The 18947-nt window shown below is 23.7% G+C and overlaps 8 protein-coding genes across 8 annotated transcripts; 5 read left to right on the top strand and 3 right to left on the bottom strand.

Annotated features, from left to right (window-relative positions):
* Positions 1-292: 292 nt before the first annotated feature.
* DICPUDRAFT_99842 (uncharacterized protein) lies at positions 293-2639 on the top strand (the record flags this gene model as incomplete). The annotated part of the gene is made up of 2 exons (XM_003294028.1): positions 293-490; positions 741-2639. 2 exons carry the CDS (start codon positions 293-295, stop codon positions 2520-2522), a joined length of 1980 nt encoding a protein of 659 aa, XP_003294076.1. The 3' UTR covers positions 2523-2639.
* Positions 2640-2842: 203 nt separating this feature from the next.
* DICPUDRAFT_159026 (uncharacterized protein) lies at positions 2843-4456 on the top strand (the record flags this gene model as incomplete). The annotated part of the gene is made up of 2 exons (XM_003294027.1): positions 2843-3327; positions 3730-4456. The coding sequence occupies 2 exons, from the start codon at positions 2843-2845 to the stop codon at positions 4454-4456; spliced, it is 1212 nt and encodes a 403-aa protein (XP_003294075.1).
* Positions 4457-4830: 374 nt separating this feature from the next.
* Positions 4831-7625, top strand: DICPUDRAFT_159025 (uncharacterized protein; the record flags this gene model as incomplete). The annotated part of the gene is made up of 2 exons (XM_003294026.1): positions 4831-6089; positions 6152-7625. The coding sequence occupies 2 exons, from the start codon at positions 4831-4833 to the stop codon at positions 7623-7625; spliced, it is 2733 nt and encodes a 910-aa protein (XP_003294074.1).
* A 287-nt stretch (positions 7626-7912) lies between these two features.
* DICPUDRAFT_159024 (uncharacterized protein) lies at positions 7913-9151 on the bottom strand (the record flags this gene model as incomplete). Its single annotated transcript, XM_003294023.1, has 2 exons — positions 7913-8319; positions 8395-9151. The coding sequence occupies 2 exons, from the start codon at positions 9149-9151 to the stop codon at positions 7913-7915; spliced, it is 1164 nt and encodes a 387-aa protein (XP_003294071.1).
* Positions 9152-9585: 434 nt separating this feature from the next.
* Positions 9586-10515, top strand: DICPUDRAFT_159023 (uncharacterized protein; the record flags this gene model as incomplete). Its single annotated transcript, XM_003294025.1, has 3 exons — positions 9586-9833; positions 9910-10044; positions 10176-10515. 3 exons carry the CDS (start codon positions 9586-9588, stop codon positions 10513-10515), a joined length of 723 nt encoding a protein of 240 aa, XP_003294073.1.
* Positions 10516-10626: 111 nt separating this feature from the next.
* DICPUDRAFT_58819 (uncharacterized protein) lies at positions 10627-13663 on the bottom strand (the record flags this gene model as incomplete). The annotated part of the gene is made up of 3 exons (XM_003294022.1): positions 13363-13663; positions 12716-13284; positions 10627-12644 (listed from the first exon to the last, which is right to left on the bottom strand). Exons 1-3 carry the CDS (start codon positions 13545-13547, stop codon positions 10627-10629), a joined length of 2772 nt encoding a protein of 923 aa, XP_003294070.1. The 5' UTR covers positions 13548-13663.
* A 390-nt stretch (positions 13664-14053) lies between these two features.
* On the bottom strand, positions 14054-15661 carry DICPUDRAFT_84572 (uncharacterized protein; the record flags this gene model as incomplete). The annotated part of the gene is made up of 2 exons (XM_003294021.1): positions 14054-15092; positions 15144-15661. 2 exons carry the CDS (start codon positions 15659-15661, stop codon positions 14054-14056), a joined length of 1557 nt encoding a protein of 518 aa, XP_003294069.1.
* Positions 15662-16994: 1333 nt separating this feature from the next.
* DICPUDRAFT_90514 (uncharacterized protein) lies at positions 16995-18293 on the top strand (the record flags this gene model as incomplete). Its single annotated transcript, XM_003294024.1, has 5 exons — positions 16995-17070; positions 17148-17231; positions 17275-17276; positions 17380-17824; positions 17887-18293. 5 exons carry the CDS (start codon positions 16995-16997, stop codon positions 18291-18293), a joined length of 1014 nt encoding a protein of 337 aa, XP_003294072.1.
* Between the last annotated feature and the right edge of the window lie 654 nt (positions 18294-18947).

Here is an 18947-nt window from a genome sequence, read left to right as displayed (position 1 = left end):
ATTCAATCAATCACTTAAATCAATCAATTCTATTTCTTTTATAATAATAATAAAAATTAAGAGTATTTTTTAGATCATAGTTTTAAAAAAAAAAAATCAAAAAAAAAAAAAAAAAAAAAAAAATCAATCAATAAATTGCTCCATCAAAAGATATTAAATTTTTTTTAAAAAAATATTAAAAAAAAAAACAATAGGTAATTCTTATAAAAAAAAAATAAGGTTAAAAAAATCAATATTAATAAATAACTATACTTCATTTTAGGCTTTTAAACAACAATAATAGATAAAAGAAATGATATCACCAAATCAATTGACACCTCAAAGGGTAAATGGCAGTAAAAATAAGGGCATGATGAATACTAATATGATGATGTCCCCCCTAAATCAATCACAACCAACCCAACAATCACAGTCATTAACACCCCAACCCCCTCAACAGCAATCACAACAATCACAACAATCACAGCAACCACAACCACAACCACAACAGGTAACATATGCCACACCCACAGCAACCACAACAACCATTAATTACAAATATGAGTATTGGTTCAAATGGTCATCATAACAATCATCATGGATCAGCAACCACACCATCATCAACTAGTATAACGTCAACAATTAATAGTAGTAATCCATCAGTTATGACTTATAATCCAACCTATAATAAATGTTTACCTAAAATTTTATCAGATTTAGATTGCGAAATGCGTGTTAAGCAAGTTTTAAAATGTATAGAGTTTATGTTATCAGAAGGTGCAGATGAGGCATCATCAAATGTACATGCTGTTCCATTATCTAATTCAAGTTCACCAGCCGTACCAGGTCAAGGCTTTTCCTCATTTAAATTATCATCAGCAAACTCACCAATTATTAGTAATTCTGATAGACAAGTACCAACCCCACAAAAGAAATTTAAAAGAGCAAATGAATTTGATCACGATTCTCACAGTGATAATACAACATCAAATCATGGTAATAGTAATTTAACCCCAAATATTACATCATTATCAATTCAATCTTCTCAATCACCAAGAAAGGGTCCAATAAATGGAAATGCTTCACCAAAAAATAAAATAAAAATCAATATTGCTGGTACTAGACCTTCAAATGATGATCAGAGACAATCAAATAATAATTCACCAGTTCAAGGACAACCAAATAATAATGGTAATAACAAAGAAAATGATAAACAGTTATCAAATCAACAACAACAATCAACACAACAAAATAAATCAATGGTCCCTCATGACGATCAAAGAAGACATTCATATAATGCTTTTGAACAACAACAACACCAAATGCAATCACAAATTGATGATCAAAGAAGATCTCATTCCTATTCACCATATTTGGTTCAATCTAATCAAAATAATAATTCAATAGGGCAATCAAATAATACAACTGCTAGCCCAAGCTCCAATAATAATAGTAACAACAGTAATAATAGTAATAGCTCACCAATTGTAAATAATAACCCATCACCATCATCAACACCACAATTAAACGAAGAAAATAATAACGCTATAAGATCTAACGGCACTATACCATTTGCAAACTATGATATGAGTGCAATTTTAAACATGCAAAGTGAACAAAGAAGACACTCTTATTCACCATATGGCCCTATGGACCCAGCTATAATGGGAATGCAGCAAAACATGAACGATCAAAGAAGAGTATCATATACACAATATGAAAATGTACAACATAATATGATGCATCAGCATTATATTCAACACCAAATGATGCAACAGAATCAAATGATGCATCATCTTCAACACCAACAACAGTTACAATTACAACAACAATTACAACAACAACAACAACACCAACAACACCAACAACCACAACTACCACAACAACTTTCACCAAAAAATACAAATAATAATAATAACAATAACAACAATAATAGCAACAACAATTTAAATAAACCACAATCACCAACCACTAAAGAGCAAAACTCATCCCCAGTACAGGTACCATTTATTGATCAAGCAGCTAATCAAATGAATGATTTTTCAGAATCACAAAAAATAAATGAAAATAATAGTTCGAATCCAAATAATACAAATAATAATAATAACAATACTAATAATAATTTAAATAAAAAACCTGAAGGCGAAGTTAATAATAGCAATAATATAAACAATAGTGTAGATAAAATACAACAGGTTCATTTACCACCACCCCCACCTCCATCACAACAACAAGCACCACCATCATCCCAAGCACCAAACCCAAATACCCAATATTTAACACCATTATTAGCAGCAGGTGGTGGTAGTGGAGGTTATAGCAATAATCCAATGCCTAGTACAAATGAGGATGATCATTGGATTTTATCATTTTTGGACATTGATAGCGAACAACAACAAAATCAACAAAATCAACAAAATCAACAAAGCCAACAAAACCAACAAAATCAACAACCACAAAATATACAACAACAACAACAACAGCAACAACAACAACAAAATATACAAACACAATTACCACAACAAATCCAACAACATAATTAAATAATAATAGTTTTATAGTTAATAAAATAATAAATAGTTTTTTTTTTTTTTTCCCTTTTTTCAAATCATAAAAAAAAAAAAAAAAAAAGAATACTGTAAAATTTTTTTTTTAAAACCAATCAATTTGCAACAAATTAATTCTATTATATATTATTATATATAATTTTTTTAAAAAAAAAAAAGATTATTTTAAATAATAAAATTTATTATGTTTTTTATTTTTTACATTTTTAATATTTTTCTTTCTTTTTTCTTTTATTTTTTTTGATTTTTAAATAATTTTTTTTTTAATTTTTCATTTTTTATTTTATAATCATAATATGTATGATTTATATAAAAAGGTTTTTAATAACAAATTTTTATCAAATATAATATTTCAATTTGTTCAAATAAATAAAAAAAGAAATTCTCAATATAAACTTTTGGAGGATATCGACTTGTATTATATTTTTTCTAATAAAAAATTATTTCAATTGAAATATGAAAGCTATAAATATTATAGAAATTATGTTGGTGATAGAGAAAAGAGTGATTTGGTTTTTATAGATATATTAAATGGAAAGAATTTAAGATATTTTTTTGAATCAACTTTTATACCATTAGAAATTTTTATTGAAATATACCAAAACTACAAAGAATTATTAAGAAATGTATCAAAAAGCTTTGAATATATTTTAGATTATTTGGTTTTATGTAAAGAGAAATCACGTGTTGAATATTTTATTAATAATGAAGATTTCAGATTTGATATTGAATGCTATTCAGATCTAATAGAGCTATTGGTGATACTAAAACCAAGCAACGAGTATTTACAGTTCATTTTGGAATCATTTAAAAAGTATCCTTTATGCGAAAATAACGGAAAAGAAACATCATTACCCATTTTGGTTTTATGTAAAGCAATTCAAACTAAACAAATTCATTTATATGAAACTTTATTTATTCATAGTTTAGATACACTCAATGATTCAAGTAAAGAATGGTTACAGCGAAAAACTTTATTGTTATATATCATGGGCGAAGATTCATTAGAAATGGCAGAGGTTTATGTTAAATTTTTTAAAAATCAAAAAATAGAGGACCATAAAAAAATTCGTTTTTATAAAGGGATGGAGCATGTTGGGGTGTATACATATTTTGTAATAAATGGGGTTTTGACACCACCCCACTTTCCATTTTCAAATTTTAATTTTTTAAATTTTAATAGTATCGATCATTATAAACCTTTACTTGATTTTTATATTAGTAATAATATCCCATTGAAAACAAGTTCTAATATAGTAATCAAAAGTGTATCAAATACGGAATCTCTAAAATATTTGTTAAAAATGCAAAATAAATTTACCCCATCTCTAAACTTCAATTGGGTAGGTTTAAAAAGCAATGCTCTTGTTGAAAAAGATTTTACTTTATTTCAATTCATTGACAAAGAGTTTTATAGTGAAGTTAAAAATATGTCAAAAAACACATCTTTTGAAATATTTAAATATATTTTTGACAAAGATGATGGTTTCAAATTCGACGATATTGCATTTCATATTGCATATAATGGAGAGTTAGAATATGCTCAGTTTATTGTAGAGAAATTTAAAAATAAAGATCCTCGGGTTCAGCTCAGCTATAGATCATTAAATTGGGTTACCGAAAAAGGGTATACACACATTGCCGAATATTTATTTAAAGAGATTGGTTACTTGGGGGTATCAAGAGATGTAATCAATAATTCAATTAAAACTGGTGATTTTAAATTAATAAATTTATTCAAAAATGTACCATCTACAAATAATAATTCTGGAAATTTTTCTATATATGAAACAACACTAAATTTCATTAAATATAATAATCGTAAAGATATTTTAAATATTTTATTAAATGACTGTATTTATAGTTCTTATTTTTTAGGCTTAAAAGATCAAATGATGATGATGGAATAATAAACAAAAAATTCTTTTTTGGAAAAAAAATAAAAAAATTTGTTATTTTCGCACAAATATTTAAATACTATAAAAAATATAATTTCTTATAAAAATAAAAAAATTTCCATTTTTTTTAATATTAATATTTTTTTTATTTTTTTTAATTTTTTTTTTATTTTTTTAAATTAATTCAGATTTTTTTTTATTTGTATTTATTATTTTTTTTTCTTCTATTTATTTATTTATTTATTTATTTAATTATTTATTTTTTGTTCAAGTTTTTTTTCTAAATATAATAATAATTTTTTTGTTTTATAAATATAAATAAAAAATATTTTTTTATTTTTTTTAATTTTTTTTTTTAAAATTTTAAAAAATTAAATTCATTTAAAATGAATTTCTCATTATCTCAAAATAATATCTCCCCACAAAGATTACAGACTTCTCCATCGCAGCAATCACAACAATCACAACAATCACAACAAATATCACCGTCGCAAAGAACAGTATTAAAAGTTAATCATAAATATAATTTAAATTACCAAACAGGTGCAGGAGAATTAATAATATTATGTGGACCACATTTTGTTGGTAAAACATTCTACTATCAATTAAACTATAGCAAAACACACGAAAGGGTATCAGCACAAGAATTATTTAATAAATTTAATAGAAATAAGAACGAAAGCGACAATAATTCAGAGTTAATATCATTTAATAAAATAATAACCAACTATGTCTTAAAACCATTAGGAGAAGGTAAAAATGTATTAGTTGACGACACAAACCATTTGGCAACCGTACGAGAAAGTTATCTTTCAGCATTAGAAAAGAATAAAGTACCAGTTTCAAAGATAGTTTTATTTAATTTTATTCCTGAGGGTGGCGAATTACAATTAAAGTGGAGCAGTGCATGGAATGATTGCGAAAAATCTTTATCATCAAACACAAATAATCAAACCAATGATTCTGCAAAAATAGATCTAGAAACATTTAAATTCGAATATAAGCAGCCATACTCTTATGATGGATTCACATATGTAAAGGATATTACAGTACCACTTTCGTTCAACATCACCAAAAATCATTTTATGGATAAGAAATTTAAAAATATTGGTTTATTTTTAGACTCTAGAGCAATTATAGAATTTATAAATAATAATAATAATAATAATAATAATAATAATAACAATAATGATAATAATAAAAATACACTTCAATGGAATATTAAATTAAAAGATAAATGTTATATTTCAATTAAAGAATGGATAAAAAGTTCAGTTAATAGAAGGGTAATTGTTTTATTAGATGAGGTTTCATTATTTCCAATATCACTAGACAATGAAAACGAACAAGTTTTAAATCTTTATCGAGAAATGATAAAGAATTGTTTTTCAGAATTATCAAAGCAAATTCAAGCACCACTTTATTATTTTAGTTGTCCAAAAGATTTACCTGAAACCGATTTTTATAGATTTCCAAATGATTTAGGTTTAATTGCATGGGCTCACCATAGACATAGACTATCATTATTTTCATCAGTTTTCATTATTGACGATAGTGATTTAAAAACAATTTCAAATTTGCCTTTTAATATTTGTTTAGCTTCCAAGTTTTTTCAATTAAATAACTGGAAATCTGATAACAAGATGTAAGTTATAATTTATTATATTAAAAAGGTGGTAAAATTCTAATTTTTTTTTTTAAATTTAGATCAAATCATCTTATTGAAAACTCAATCAATATACCATCATTTATAGAAAATGTTCAATTTGTAGAGTTTAATGAAAGTGGCGAAATCGAGATTGAAAAGGGAATACCTTTATTTTCGAAATTTAAATCTTTATCTGTATCACAGACTGATAACAATCATTTATCTTTAACCGAAGAGTTTTTATCATTTGGGAAAGTTCATGGTGCATTTTTCCCATCATTAGTCAATGACGAGGCTGATGGTGACAAAGAAAACATTGATCAACAACAACTTCAAAAAGAAGAAACGAAACCAGCTCCAAAGGATCAAATAATAGATAATAGCCAAGGTATTAGATTATATGAAAAAGGTTTTTTGCCTCATGTTAATGTCAAGTGTTTAAAAGATTTTGGTTGCGATGATTCAAGTATTAAAAGAGGCTATGATTATTATCAAGAATCCAATTCAAGAATATCATGTTTAGAATGTACAGTTGTTGGTGGTAATTCGGTGAGAGTAAATTCATTTTGTCAAGGAACTGGTGCCCAACCCTATGTAGTTTCAATTAGATACAGGGCCAAAATGGGGATAAAAAATAGCAACGAAAACCTTTCACCAATTTTAGAAACAAGTTGTAATTGTCCAAGTGGCTCAAAAACTTATGGTAAATGTAAACATATCGTCACATTGGTTCAACACTGCAATCATTTATATGCAATTTCACCAACATCTCCATTTTCATCATCCCCTCAATCAATTTCACCAAATTCATCTCCACCACATTCAAATGTAAATACCAGTAATAACAACAGAACACCAACTCGTAAACTTCCTTCATGGTGGGCAAGCGAGCCCTCAAAAGATAAATTAAAAACCTCCCCAAACAAAAGAACATCAAATTTGTATTTCCCAGAGAATAAACAAAGAAAAGTAAGACCTCAATTAGAATTTGAACCAATCAAAGTCAATATCAGTCCCGTTAAAAACAACAATTTAATTAAACAATTCAATACCCAACAAAAATCACAACAAATTGATATCTTTGGTACACCAATATTAGAAAAGCAACCATCTTTTAATATGGATTTTGATTTTGATTTTGAAAAGGAAGAAAGCGAGTTAAGAAAAATTGAAAAGAATAGAAAGGAAACACAGGATTATATTGATCAACTCTTTGAAAATCAAAAGAAAAAAGATAAAAAGATTTTCATTGATCAAAACCAACCCCAAGCTGTTAAAAAAACTTTGGATGACGACGATTTATTTAAACGAACTGTTTCAGAAGACGATTTATTAAAATTTGTTCAAGAAACTGAATCAATGAAAGCAAGTACTGTTAGTGTTGGTTCTTCCATAAGAAGTAGTACAAACAGCAATGGTAGCGTCACAAGCAATAAATCAATCAATAGTAATATCCCGCTACCAAATACTCAACATTTACGTAAAGAATTTAAAATCAATGATTATCAATTACAAAATTTTTTTGATGATTAAAAATATAAATGTATAATAATAAATAAATAAATAATAAATAATAATAAATAATAATAAATAATAAATAAATAATAAATAATAAATAATAAACCAATAAATGTATATATGTATAAATTTAAACAAACATAAAACCAATAAAAAGATTTTCTTTTATATTTAAAATATTATCTTTAGCTATATAAAAAAAAAAATAATCGAACATATAGTTTTAATATCTTGTTATTATAATAATAATATTTATTAATCTATTATTATTGTTTATTATTTATTTAATATTTATATTTTATTTATTTTGGATCAAAATCGGTAAAAAATTCAATACCAAATATTTTCCAATCAATTTCTTCGTCAGCTTCATTTCTAAAGTAGGTAGTCCAATTTGCTCTTACTGTAACTGGGTTTTCTTTACATTGTTCGCTATATTTTTCAGAGACTACTTTGTAGGTTGCTTCTATTTTTAAATACTCTTCGCTTATGGTGTAATATGCCTTGCAATCAATTGGTTCAAATTCAAAGTTATCAATCGAAACATCTTGTACGCTAAAATCTAAACCAGTAGTACGATCTATTGTGTAATAAACATCTCTAATTGAAAGTAAACTTGATGTTACTGGGATACAAGAAATCTTTTGTAGCTCTAATGATTTTTGGTTCTCTGCTAATTTATAAATTTGTTTTAAGGCTTTGGACGATTCTATAAAAAAAAATTATAAAATATTAGTATTTTTATCTTTATCAAATCTAAATTAATCAAATAATAATTAAATACCTTCTAAAAATTCTTCTTTAGTAAAATTTGATGGTATTGGTGTTTCATTGAGACGATTGTAAAGTTCGGTTACTAATAATTTTGAATTTAAACAGTGGACCATAACAATAAAGAATGGATTGTTTTTAAAGATATAATTACATTGTTCTTTGCAGAAATGGATGAATGGGTTTAATAATGGAATGTTTCTGGTTGGCAAATAAGAGGAGTAGAATGAAAAAAATGAAAAAATTGATCTATTTCCTTCCATAAACTTTGCTCTTCCATCAATTACCGATATCTCTAATGAATCTGAAACAATTTTATGAGTAGTATTCTTTTTATCATCTTCAACAATCAACGAACTTCTTTCTAAACCTGATGGAAACTCTTTGCTTTCATCCATCTCCTCGCCATCGTCATTCTCATCTTTTTCATCCTTGTTTTCTTCTAATTCTTTATGATATTTATCAATTTCTTCAAAATACTTGTTTATCTTTTCTTCTTTTTCTTTTTCTGTTAATTTTGAGTAATCTTCATTTTTTAATTTACTGTCTTCATTTTGGGTTTGTTTGTTTTCTTTTTCTTCATTTTCTTTTTTATCATTATCATTTTTATTATCTGATTGATTTGATGTTGAAAATAATCTTTTATTATAAAATGAATTACTATTATTATTAATATTACTATTATATTGTTTTGAAGATGATGTTAAAAATCTGATATTGTTTGTAATAGCTTTATTTAATTTAAAACATTTTGTAAAATTTACAATCATTTTTGTTGTGATGGATTAAAAAAAATAATTTAATTATTTTTTTTTAATTATGAAAAATGATTGTAAATTAAAAAAAATTAAAAAAAAATCAAAAAAATTTTTTATTTTTTTTCAAATAATATTATTTTTTTTATTTTATTCTTTTGAAGTTCATCCTTTTTGTTTTTCCCAATATAACAACAAATTGATTAATTTGGTTTTATAAATATATTATTATTATTTCAAATTAATTAATAAATTAATAAATAAAAAATAAATAAAAAAATTTTTTTTTTTCAAAATAAATTTTTTTTTTATTTTTTTAAAATTTTTTTTTTTATTTTTTAAAAATCCATTTCATTTAAATTAAACTATTATTTCTTTTTTTTATTTTTTTTATTTATTTTCATTTATATAAATATAAACGAAAATATTTTTATATATACATAAATAAAATGATTAAAATTTTATTTAATGATATTAATAATTTAGAATATTTAATTAGGGATAATTTTAAAACATTAACAGAATGTAAATCAATGTTAGAAATTCAAAATATAAATACTGAAATTAAATCAAATTTAGAACAATTAGGTCAATTATTAAAAGATGCAAACGAAAAACTTTTTGAAAGAAATAATAACACAATAGAGATAGAACAATTTAGAAAAGAATTAAAATTTCATAAAGAAGAATATGAAAAGTATACACTTAACACTAATTTTTTAATATCATCCTTTATCATACTAAATAATTATCATTTCCTTTAAATTTTATAGTTTAAAAGTTTTACAGAGAAAAGCAAATTTAGAAACATCAAAAAACTTACAAGAGAATTATAAACAAAATAAAAAAATGCTTTTGTCAGGAAGTGAAAAAATAACGCAACAATCAAGATTTTATTCATCCCAAAAGTATTTATTATTTACATTCAATATAATAATAATTAATAATATAATAATAACCCAACAATAAAAATAATAATAATAGTAATTATATAATATGAAATTAGTTTAAATAAAATACTAAATTTTTTTTTCAATAGTTCAAAATCAGATATTTTAAAAACATCAATGTCATTAACAAATAAACTTCAAAGAACTAGAAACTTTATGAACTCACAGGTTAGCAGAAGTGAAGATATTTTAAAAGAATTAGATGAATCATCAAAGGTTATAGATAAAACAGTACAACAACAAATAGAATATGGTTCAAAGACAACCGAGGCAAAATCACTATTGACAAAATTAAAAAGAAGAGATATGACTGATAAATTTTTAATTTATTTTGGATTATTTGTATTTTTATTAAGTGTACTATATGTATTTAAAGTTAGATTTTTTAAATCAACTCCCTCAAGTAGCAATAACCAAAATATAAGTTAACAAATAAAAAATAATTATAAATATAGATAAATCTTTTTTTTTCTTTTTTTTTTTTTATATTTATAATAATATTACAAAAATATTTTATATTATTTATTTCATTTATATTATTTAAAAATATTGTAAAAAATATTGATCAGTTTTTAAATTTTTAGAAACAAACAAAAAAGTTGTAATGAATAGTTTTGGATACTTTGATTCGAAATAATTTAAAAAACCATCAGGTAAAGAACCTAAACAATTTTGCTCGTCCAATGAAAGATCTCTGTAGTGGTTGAATTTGTTTCTAATGACCCTTAAGAGGTCTCTAATGCTTTTACCATTATACTTTCTATAACGACCAATGTTATCGATTAATACCTGGTCGAATTTTAACCACCAGTCTCCATCCCCATCTGTTACCAAATCGATATGGCTATCAATTTCAACATTAAGAGGACTAGTTGGTTTTTCAAACTCTAGGTAATCCGAAGCAGCAACTAAAAATGATAACTTCTTGTGAGACTCCCAAAAGAATGGATGATTTAGGCACTCTATAATACTTGGTCTTTTATCTGGATTAAATTGTATCATTGACTGGATTAATTGATGCAAGTCTGGTTTGTCCGCAATGAGCTCGATGTCAAATTTACCCTTAAGTACGTTCTTTTCTCTATTGAATCTTTGGCCAAATGGATGGGTACCAGTTAACAAATAATATACAACGCAACCAATGGAGAAAATATCGACCTTTTTAGTATTTCTATTAGTTCCATTTAGATATTCGGCTGGTTGCCAACCATGACTATCCGATGTAAAAGTAAGTGATGCTTCGTCTCTATCCAATGCTTTACCTAAACCCATATCTGATATTTTTATACGATTATTTGGGTCAATTAATATATTTTGGGGTTTAATGTCTCTATGTACAATATTTAGTGAGTGTAAGTGTTCTAAACCTTTAAATAACTCATAAATCATATTCTTAATTTTTTGGTCAAGGATTATGATTGTTGGTGATATTGATTGTAAACTAGGTGAGTTATTTATACCATTGTTATTATTTGTTGTTGCTGGTACACTATCGGCTGGGAATAATTTTTGCTGAACATATTGATCTAATGAACCTTGACAATATGAAATTGCTAAATAAATAAATTCATCATCCTCTTCTTTAGCATAATATCTAACAACATTTGTGTGCTCATCAGATTGGATTAAAATTGAGACTTCTCTATCGGCAAACTTTATAAATTGACTTAACATTCTTTTAACGGCTACCACTCTTCCCTCCATAAAACCTTGATATACAATTGTACCACAACTCCCAGTACCTAATACCTTATTGGTAGCAATTTCCAATTTACCTATTTTCAAATTACCATTCTCCAATACCACTCTTTTATTATAATTAAAATTATTACTATTACTATTATTAAGTTGAAGTTGTTGAATTAAATTATTCTCTTCGTTTTCTTCTTCAATTTCTTCTAATAATTTTTGTTGTTGTTGTTGTTGCTGTTGTTGTTGCTGTTTCTTTTTTTTCTTTGGTGTCTTTTTACTACTCTTATTATTATTTGTATTATTACTATTTAAATTTATTAAATTAAAGTTATGTTTTGATCTTATAAATATTATTACGCTGGTTATTAAAATTATAATTGATGAATATAAATAAATATCATATGAAAAGATATTATTTTGATTTTTATCATCCTTATTTCTATAATTTTCATTGTTTGAGATAATTTGATTATTTCTATTATTATTATTATTATTATGATTATTATTATTGTTATTATTGTTTGGTTTGTTACCATCTGAAATTAAAAATCTTTCAATAAAGAACTGACCATTAAAGTCATCAAATAAAAATGTTCTTTCGAATGAGCTGGGTATTATTAAATCTGTATTTGTATTGATTGGTTGTAGGGAAGATGGGTGCGAGGTTTTTCTTGAAAACTCTAGTTTCTTTAAAATACCACCTCTATTTGAGAATGCATACACTGAAACTGGTGAAGATGATAATACAAATTCCCAAAATATATTTGATGTGCCAACAACAGTTCTTTGTTGTCTTACAGTAATTTTATATCTATGGTGTGATGCTGGTGAAACTTCAATAGAGCCCTCAAAACTTAGCGAGTCAGCTTTAATATTAAAAAAAAATTTATATTAGTTTTCTTTCTTTTTAAAAATAAAGTAATTATAAAAGCATTACCATTAAAAGTTGCTTTAGTCGAGTAGGGTATATATTCACCAATTGATAAATTCCATTTCTCCAAGCCGCTTTTAGGATCCAATGCAATAACCTTGTAGTCAGATCTAGTGAACATTAAAGCTTCATCTGGAATATTTACAGGGCAATCCTCTTCCCACAAACCTTCTTTTGACATTGACTTTATGACTTGACCAGTGGTAGAGTCTACAACAGTAATCGATGTTTGTTTGTTACCAATCAACATTGTGTCGTCTTTAGCACTACTTAAATCCTTTAAAAACAATGGTGATGTTGATATCAATTCATGTAATGAAAATGGTACTTTTTGTAATGAACCTTCTTCTGAATACTGAAATAAAGCGCCACTACCATCGATAGTGGGTATTAATAGTGATGTAGATGTTGCCTTTTCAACCTCCTCGTTATTGTTATTGTTTTTATTATTATTACTAAATTGTGAGGTTGTATATAGAGAATCCCCATCATTTGGATTTATATTCCAATTTAATGAACCTGTTTCATAATCGAATGAATACAACCCACCATCTACTGTGCTAATTATTAATGACCTGAACAGAAAACAATATAAATATTAGTATTTTGCTTTATTATTTCTTACTATTATTATTATTTTTAGAAATACAAACAAATCTTTGAAAATATCATTTCTTATTTTATCGTTATCGTTTAAATTATTATTTCTATTCTTTTTATTATTACTATTGTTTTCGTTTATGATATTAGAATAAGCATTTATAAAATCACTTGATATTAATAAATAAAATAATATAAAAAAAATAAAATTAATTTTATTCCTTTTTTTAAAATACATTTTTATTATTTATTATTATAATTATAATAATTTATATGTTTTTTTTTTTTTTTTTTGTTTTTTTTTTTTTCTTCTATTTGAACATTAATGCGTTTATAATTATAATATGCGTTTATAAAAAAAAAAAAAAAAAAAAATTATTATTAAAACTATATTATTAAAAAAAATAAAAAATATTAATTAAAAGTAAAAATTTAGAAAAAAAACTTAAAAATTAAAAATAAAAAAAAAAAGTTTTAAATTAAAAAAATAATTTTTAAAAATAAAAAAATTTTTAAAAAAAAAAAAAAAAAAATGCTGGCAAATATTTCGAAATATGTGTTTTATTTATGTTTTTTTTTAAAGATAAAATATAATATTGGTGATGAGTCATTATAAAATTTGAGATATTTTTTTTATTTCATGTAATTAAATTTATGTAAAACTAAATAAAATTTAATGTAAATTTAAAAAATTACCAAAAAAAAACATTTTTAAAAATTACCAAAAAGATTTATTTTAATTATTTATTTACTAATTGGGGTATAGTCTAAAGTAAAAACATTTATAATAATATTACTATTATGATTGTGATTGATTTTATAAAATATAGTTCTTTCATACTCTTCATTAAAATCACTTCGAACTATGGTGCTATCGGTGGTTGAAGCATCAATGCTAATTTCTTTAACTGATATATTTAAATTACAGACTGATTCTAAAACGGTATTTAAATGATTATAGACAAATACTAAAGATAAACTATATAAATCTATAGATGATTTTGATAATAGATTTAAAGAGTTTAAAATTAAATTAATGTCATCAGTTTCATTGAGAGTGAGAGTTAAATTTCTGATATATCTATTGAATGGTAAAACCTTTTCGATAATGGTTGCGGCATTTAAGCCATGGAGAATGAGATTTCTAATAGATTTATTTTCAATCATACTTTGAATAATTGAATCGTTAACTTTTTCATTGGCAAAGCTGATACCAAATGATTGAATTGAAGTGGATTTAGCAATAATTGTTTTTATACCAGAGTAAACCATTTCAAAGCCTAATGGACCAGGTTTACAAATACAAGATTCAGCCTTACAAAAATGAGCTATTTTTAATTTTTTAAGAGTTTTATCGTTTGATAATTGATTAATAATATTACCAAATTGGCTTTCAATTTGGTCACTAGTTGTTGTTGAATTAATATTCATCATTCCTGTAAATAATTTGAATATATCAAATGAAAAAAATAAATTTTCTAATTTTGATAATGAACTTGAAGATATATTACTGTTACTGGTTATACTATTATTATTACTATTATTTAAATTTGGTGAAATATTTTCATTACTATTATCTTTTGGTTCTTTAATTAAATTTGGGAATTGAATGGTTTGAAACTCTGAAGAAAAAAATTCTATTTCAATTTTTGCAGCACTGTAACGATTAAAATAACATTCGAGAGATCTAAGCTCAATGTTAAGTAGAGGAATAGTTTCTGCAATGGAACACAGACTAACTTCTAAAGATCTAATTTTTTTTATAGAATCACTGTCAAATTTTCTAACATCAAAATAATTTGAAAAAAAATCAATAATATATTATTTAATTTACTTAAATTCGCAATTATTTGGATAATTATTGATATTTGATAGAAATTCTTCAGTTTCATCATATTCTACATCTACATATAATTTTTTATAACTATTAGCTACTTGAGATTTTAATTCTTGATCATTATCCCTAATTGATCTGCAAGTTTTGGTTGAATCTGATAATTTAATTAATTTATAGTTTTGTTTTTCATGATGTGCTGAATCAGGTTGTGACTTTTGAAGCTGTTCTAAAACCTCTTGATTTGGTGATGGTAATGATGGCTTTTCCATTAAAAAACCCAATGTATCATTATTTAGATGTGTAACTAGCCCTGGTAATATTTGAGAAACCAATTGAAACCATTTTTTGCACACTAAACTATACTGAATAACTTCATTATTATTTGAAATAATATAAAATGGTGCAATTGAATGATGATAATTTAAATGATTAAAATTTAAATAATCATTATTATAAATATATGAAAGTATATTATTTAATATAATATCATAAACATAATTTGCTAATAATGTCATTTTATTTATGCATTATAACTTTTTAAATAAAACTATAATACATAAATAAATTTATTATATTAAAAAACAATTAAAAATTAATATTTATATTTTTTTTGATTAAAATTTTTTCTGTTTTTTTTAAAAAAACATAATTTCAAGATATTTACATATTTTTTTAAAATTATCAAAAAAAGTTCCATATCTTAAAAATTTATTTTTTTTCTTATTTTTATTTTTAATGTTTTTTTTTTATTATTTTTACAAAAAGGTTTATTTTTTTAGAAGCGAAAAAAAAAAATGAAAATAAAAAAATCTTAAATTGGAACTAATTATTTGTGTGGACTTTTAATTTCCATCTAATATTAGAAAACAATAATTGTTAATTGATAATACAATAATCACTTTTTTTTAAAGTTTTATTTATTTATGCTAATAAACTAAAACCTTTTTATTAACAATACAATGTGATAATTTTTTTATTATACCCACTTAATCAAATATTTTATTTAAAAATCTTTCAAAGATATTTTAAAAAAAAAAATCTTAGCGTTTATTAAATCACTTTACTTTTATAATTTTATTTTTTATTAAGAGATACATATAATTTGGTTTTTGAATACTTTTGATTCTTTAAAAAAAGTAAAATGAATTTTATAAAATTCAATTTTTTTTTTTTTTTTAATTTTTTTATTTTTTTTATATTTTTTTTTAAACGGCTGAAGTGTTCTTTTTGTTCTATGAGGAAAAAGTATCTTCTTTGTTCTGTCTATATCAGCATTTATTTATAATTAACAATATCTTTTTTTTTTATTTTTTTTTTTTATTCATGCTTTGCTTTCAAAATTTTTTTTATTTTTTTTTATTTACATTATATACAACAAATAAATTATTCCTTTTCGTTTTTTTTTTTTTTATAATTTCACACACAAAATTACAAAAACGAAAAAATAATCATTTCGTGGACACCTAAATATAGGCTAAGATCAGGGTAAATATATGAATTTGTTTGCTTAATTGATGCCATCTATTTATTAATATGGAAAATAATGCTTGGTATTAAAAAAAATCCCACCCATCTTAAAAAAAAAAAAATAAAAAAAAATCCCACCCATCTTAAAAAATAAAAAATAAAAAAAAAAATTGAAATAAAAAAATAAAAAAATAAAATAATTTAGTTTGTTAGATTTTATTAAAATAATTTTTTATATTTTTATTAATTTTTTATTTAGAAAAAAAAAAAAGAAAAAAATTAAAAAAAATACTCTTTTGGTTACCAAAGAAAAAAAAAAAAAATTCGAATTAATTATTTATTGAAAGAAAATAAATTGGATATACATATAGAATACAAGCAATGGTAAATTCTATGGCAATTGGATATATAGCGTCCATAGTGGCTATAGTCGGATTTGGGTCTAATTATGTGCCGGGTATGTTTTTTTTTTTTTTTTAAAAAATCTATTATTTTTCTAATTAATTGATTTCTTTTATTTTTAACTAATATTAGTTAAAAAGTATCCGGTTGGAAATGGGATAGCATTTGCATACTTTTTATCTGTTGGTATGTTTTGTTGTGCATTTGTAGCAATGGGTATCTCTAAAAATTTTTATTTTTGATCCATGGGGACTTTTAGGGGTAAGAATTTTATATAAAACTTTTTTTTTTTTTCTTTTAAAAATAATTCAAAAATATTAAAATTTTTTTTTTTTTCATTTTTTTTTAAACATATCAAAATTAGGGTTCATTATGGTGTTGTGCAAATCTTTTAGTTATACCAACCATTAAATTGTTAGGATTGGGACTTGCAGTTTTGTTATATAGCAGTATTGGTATTGTAGCAGGTTTTATTGTTGGAAAAGCAGGTTTATTCGGATTAAAAGAAGCAGCAGCGGCACATGATTGGATGAATTATTTAGGACTTGCAGGTATTATTTTATCAGTTATATTCTTCTTTTTCATTAAACCTAATTTAGAAGAAGAGAAAAAAGCAGATACCAAAGGAAACTATCATGGATCATACGATGATTTTTCAAATATATCTGATGAAGAAATCAATTCACCTCTTATTGTTAATACCCAGACACAAATTAAAAACTATGAGGTGTCTATTTATGACCGTATTCCAAATAGATTGAAAACCGTTTCAGGTGTTGTTTTTGCACTTGTTATTGGTATACTTTTAGGTATGTAATCAATTGACAGTTAATAATTTAAATAGTAATACTAATCTTATTTATTTAAATAGGTGTAAATATGATTCCAATGCAACTTTGGAAGCAAAGAAACCCAGATGCAAATCCTTTGGATTATACATTTTCACAATTTTCAGGTATATTTTTAGCAAATACATTTGTATTTATATTATACACTATTATTAAAAGACCACCTCAGATTTATCCACAAACAATTTTACCTTCATTCTGCAGCGGCGTCGTTTTGGGTGTTGCAAATATTGGATTGATGATTTCAACAGAGAATTTAGGTTATACAGTTGGTTATCCAATTAGTTGTTCAGGTCCTATGATTGTTTCATCGCTTTGGAGTATTTTTTATTTTAGAGAAATTACAGGTCTAAGAAATTTTATAATTTTATTTGTATCATTTTCAATTTTAATTGGAGGCATCGTATTAATGGCCTTGTCTTCAGTCTAAAAAGAAAGAAAGAAAAAAAAAAAAAAAAAAAGATAAAATTTATAGTAGTTATATTAAAAATAATAATTTTGTAAAATTTATTAAAAATATCAATAAAAAAAGAAAAAAAAAAGAAATAAAACAAAATTTGTATTTATTTATTAATTTATTTAAAAAAAAAACCATATACAAATTATTTTTTCACAAGTGATTGTATTTTTATTTAATTTTATTAATAGATTTAAAATTATTTTTACGAATTTTATTTAATTTTATTGTTATTATGTCATCTTTCAATTGCATTTATTTTTAGATTTAAAAGAATTTTTTATTTTTGACTTTTCTTTTTTTGGATTACTGTTTTATTTTTATCTCATTTTACAACTCTTTTAATATAACACATTTTACAAAATTTGTAATTTTTCTAAAAGATTAACTCTATCAAAAAAAAGAGGTCTTTATAAATGATGGGTTTTTTTTATTAAAAGGTTTTTTTTTTTTTTTATTCGTTTAATTTTATTATTTTTTTTTCTTTTAAATAACAATAATAAGTTTATTATTATAATTATTACATTTGTTATTTATAAAGGAATGGATAGTCTCTGTCACGCCATAAAAAAAAATCCATAAGATCTCCTGATTTAGCATTACTTGTTCCAGAGATGAATCTGCTGA

This window comes from Dictyostelium purpureum (genome assembly GCF_000190715.1).
Source record: "Dictyostelium purpureum unplaced genomic scaffold DICPUscaffold_500, whole genome shotgun sequence".
Taxonomy (NCBI): domain Eukaryota; phylum Evosea; class Eumycetozoa; order Dictyosteliales; family Dictyosteliaceae; genus Dictyostelium; species Dictyostelium purpureum.
The sequence above is the reverse complement of the archived record's forward strand: the minus strand, read 5'-3'. Positions and strand labels throughout refer to the sequence as shown.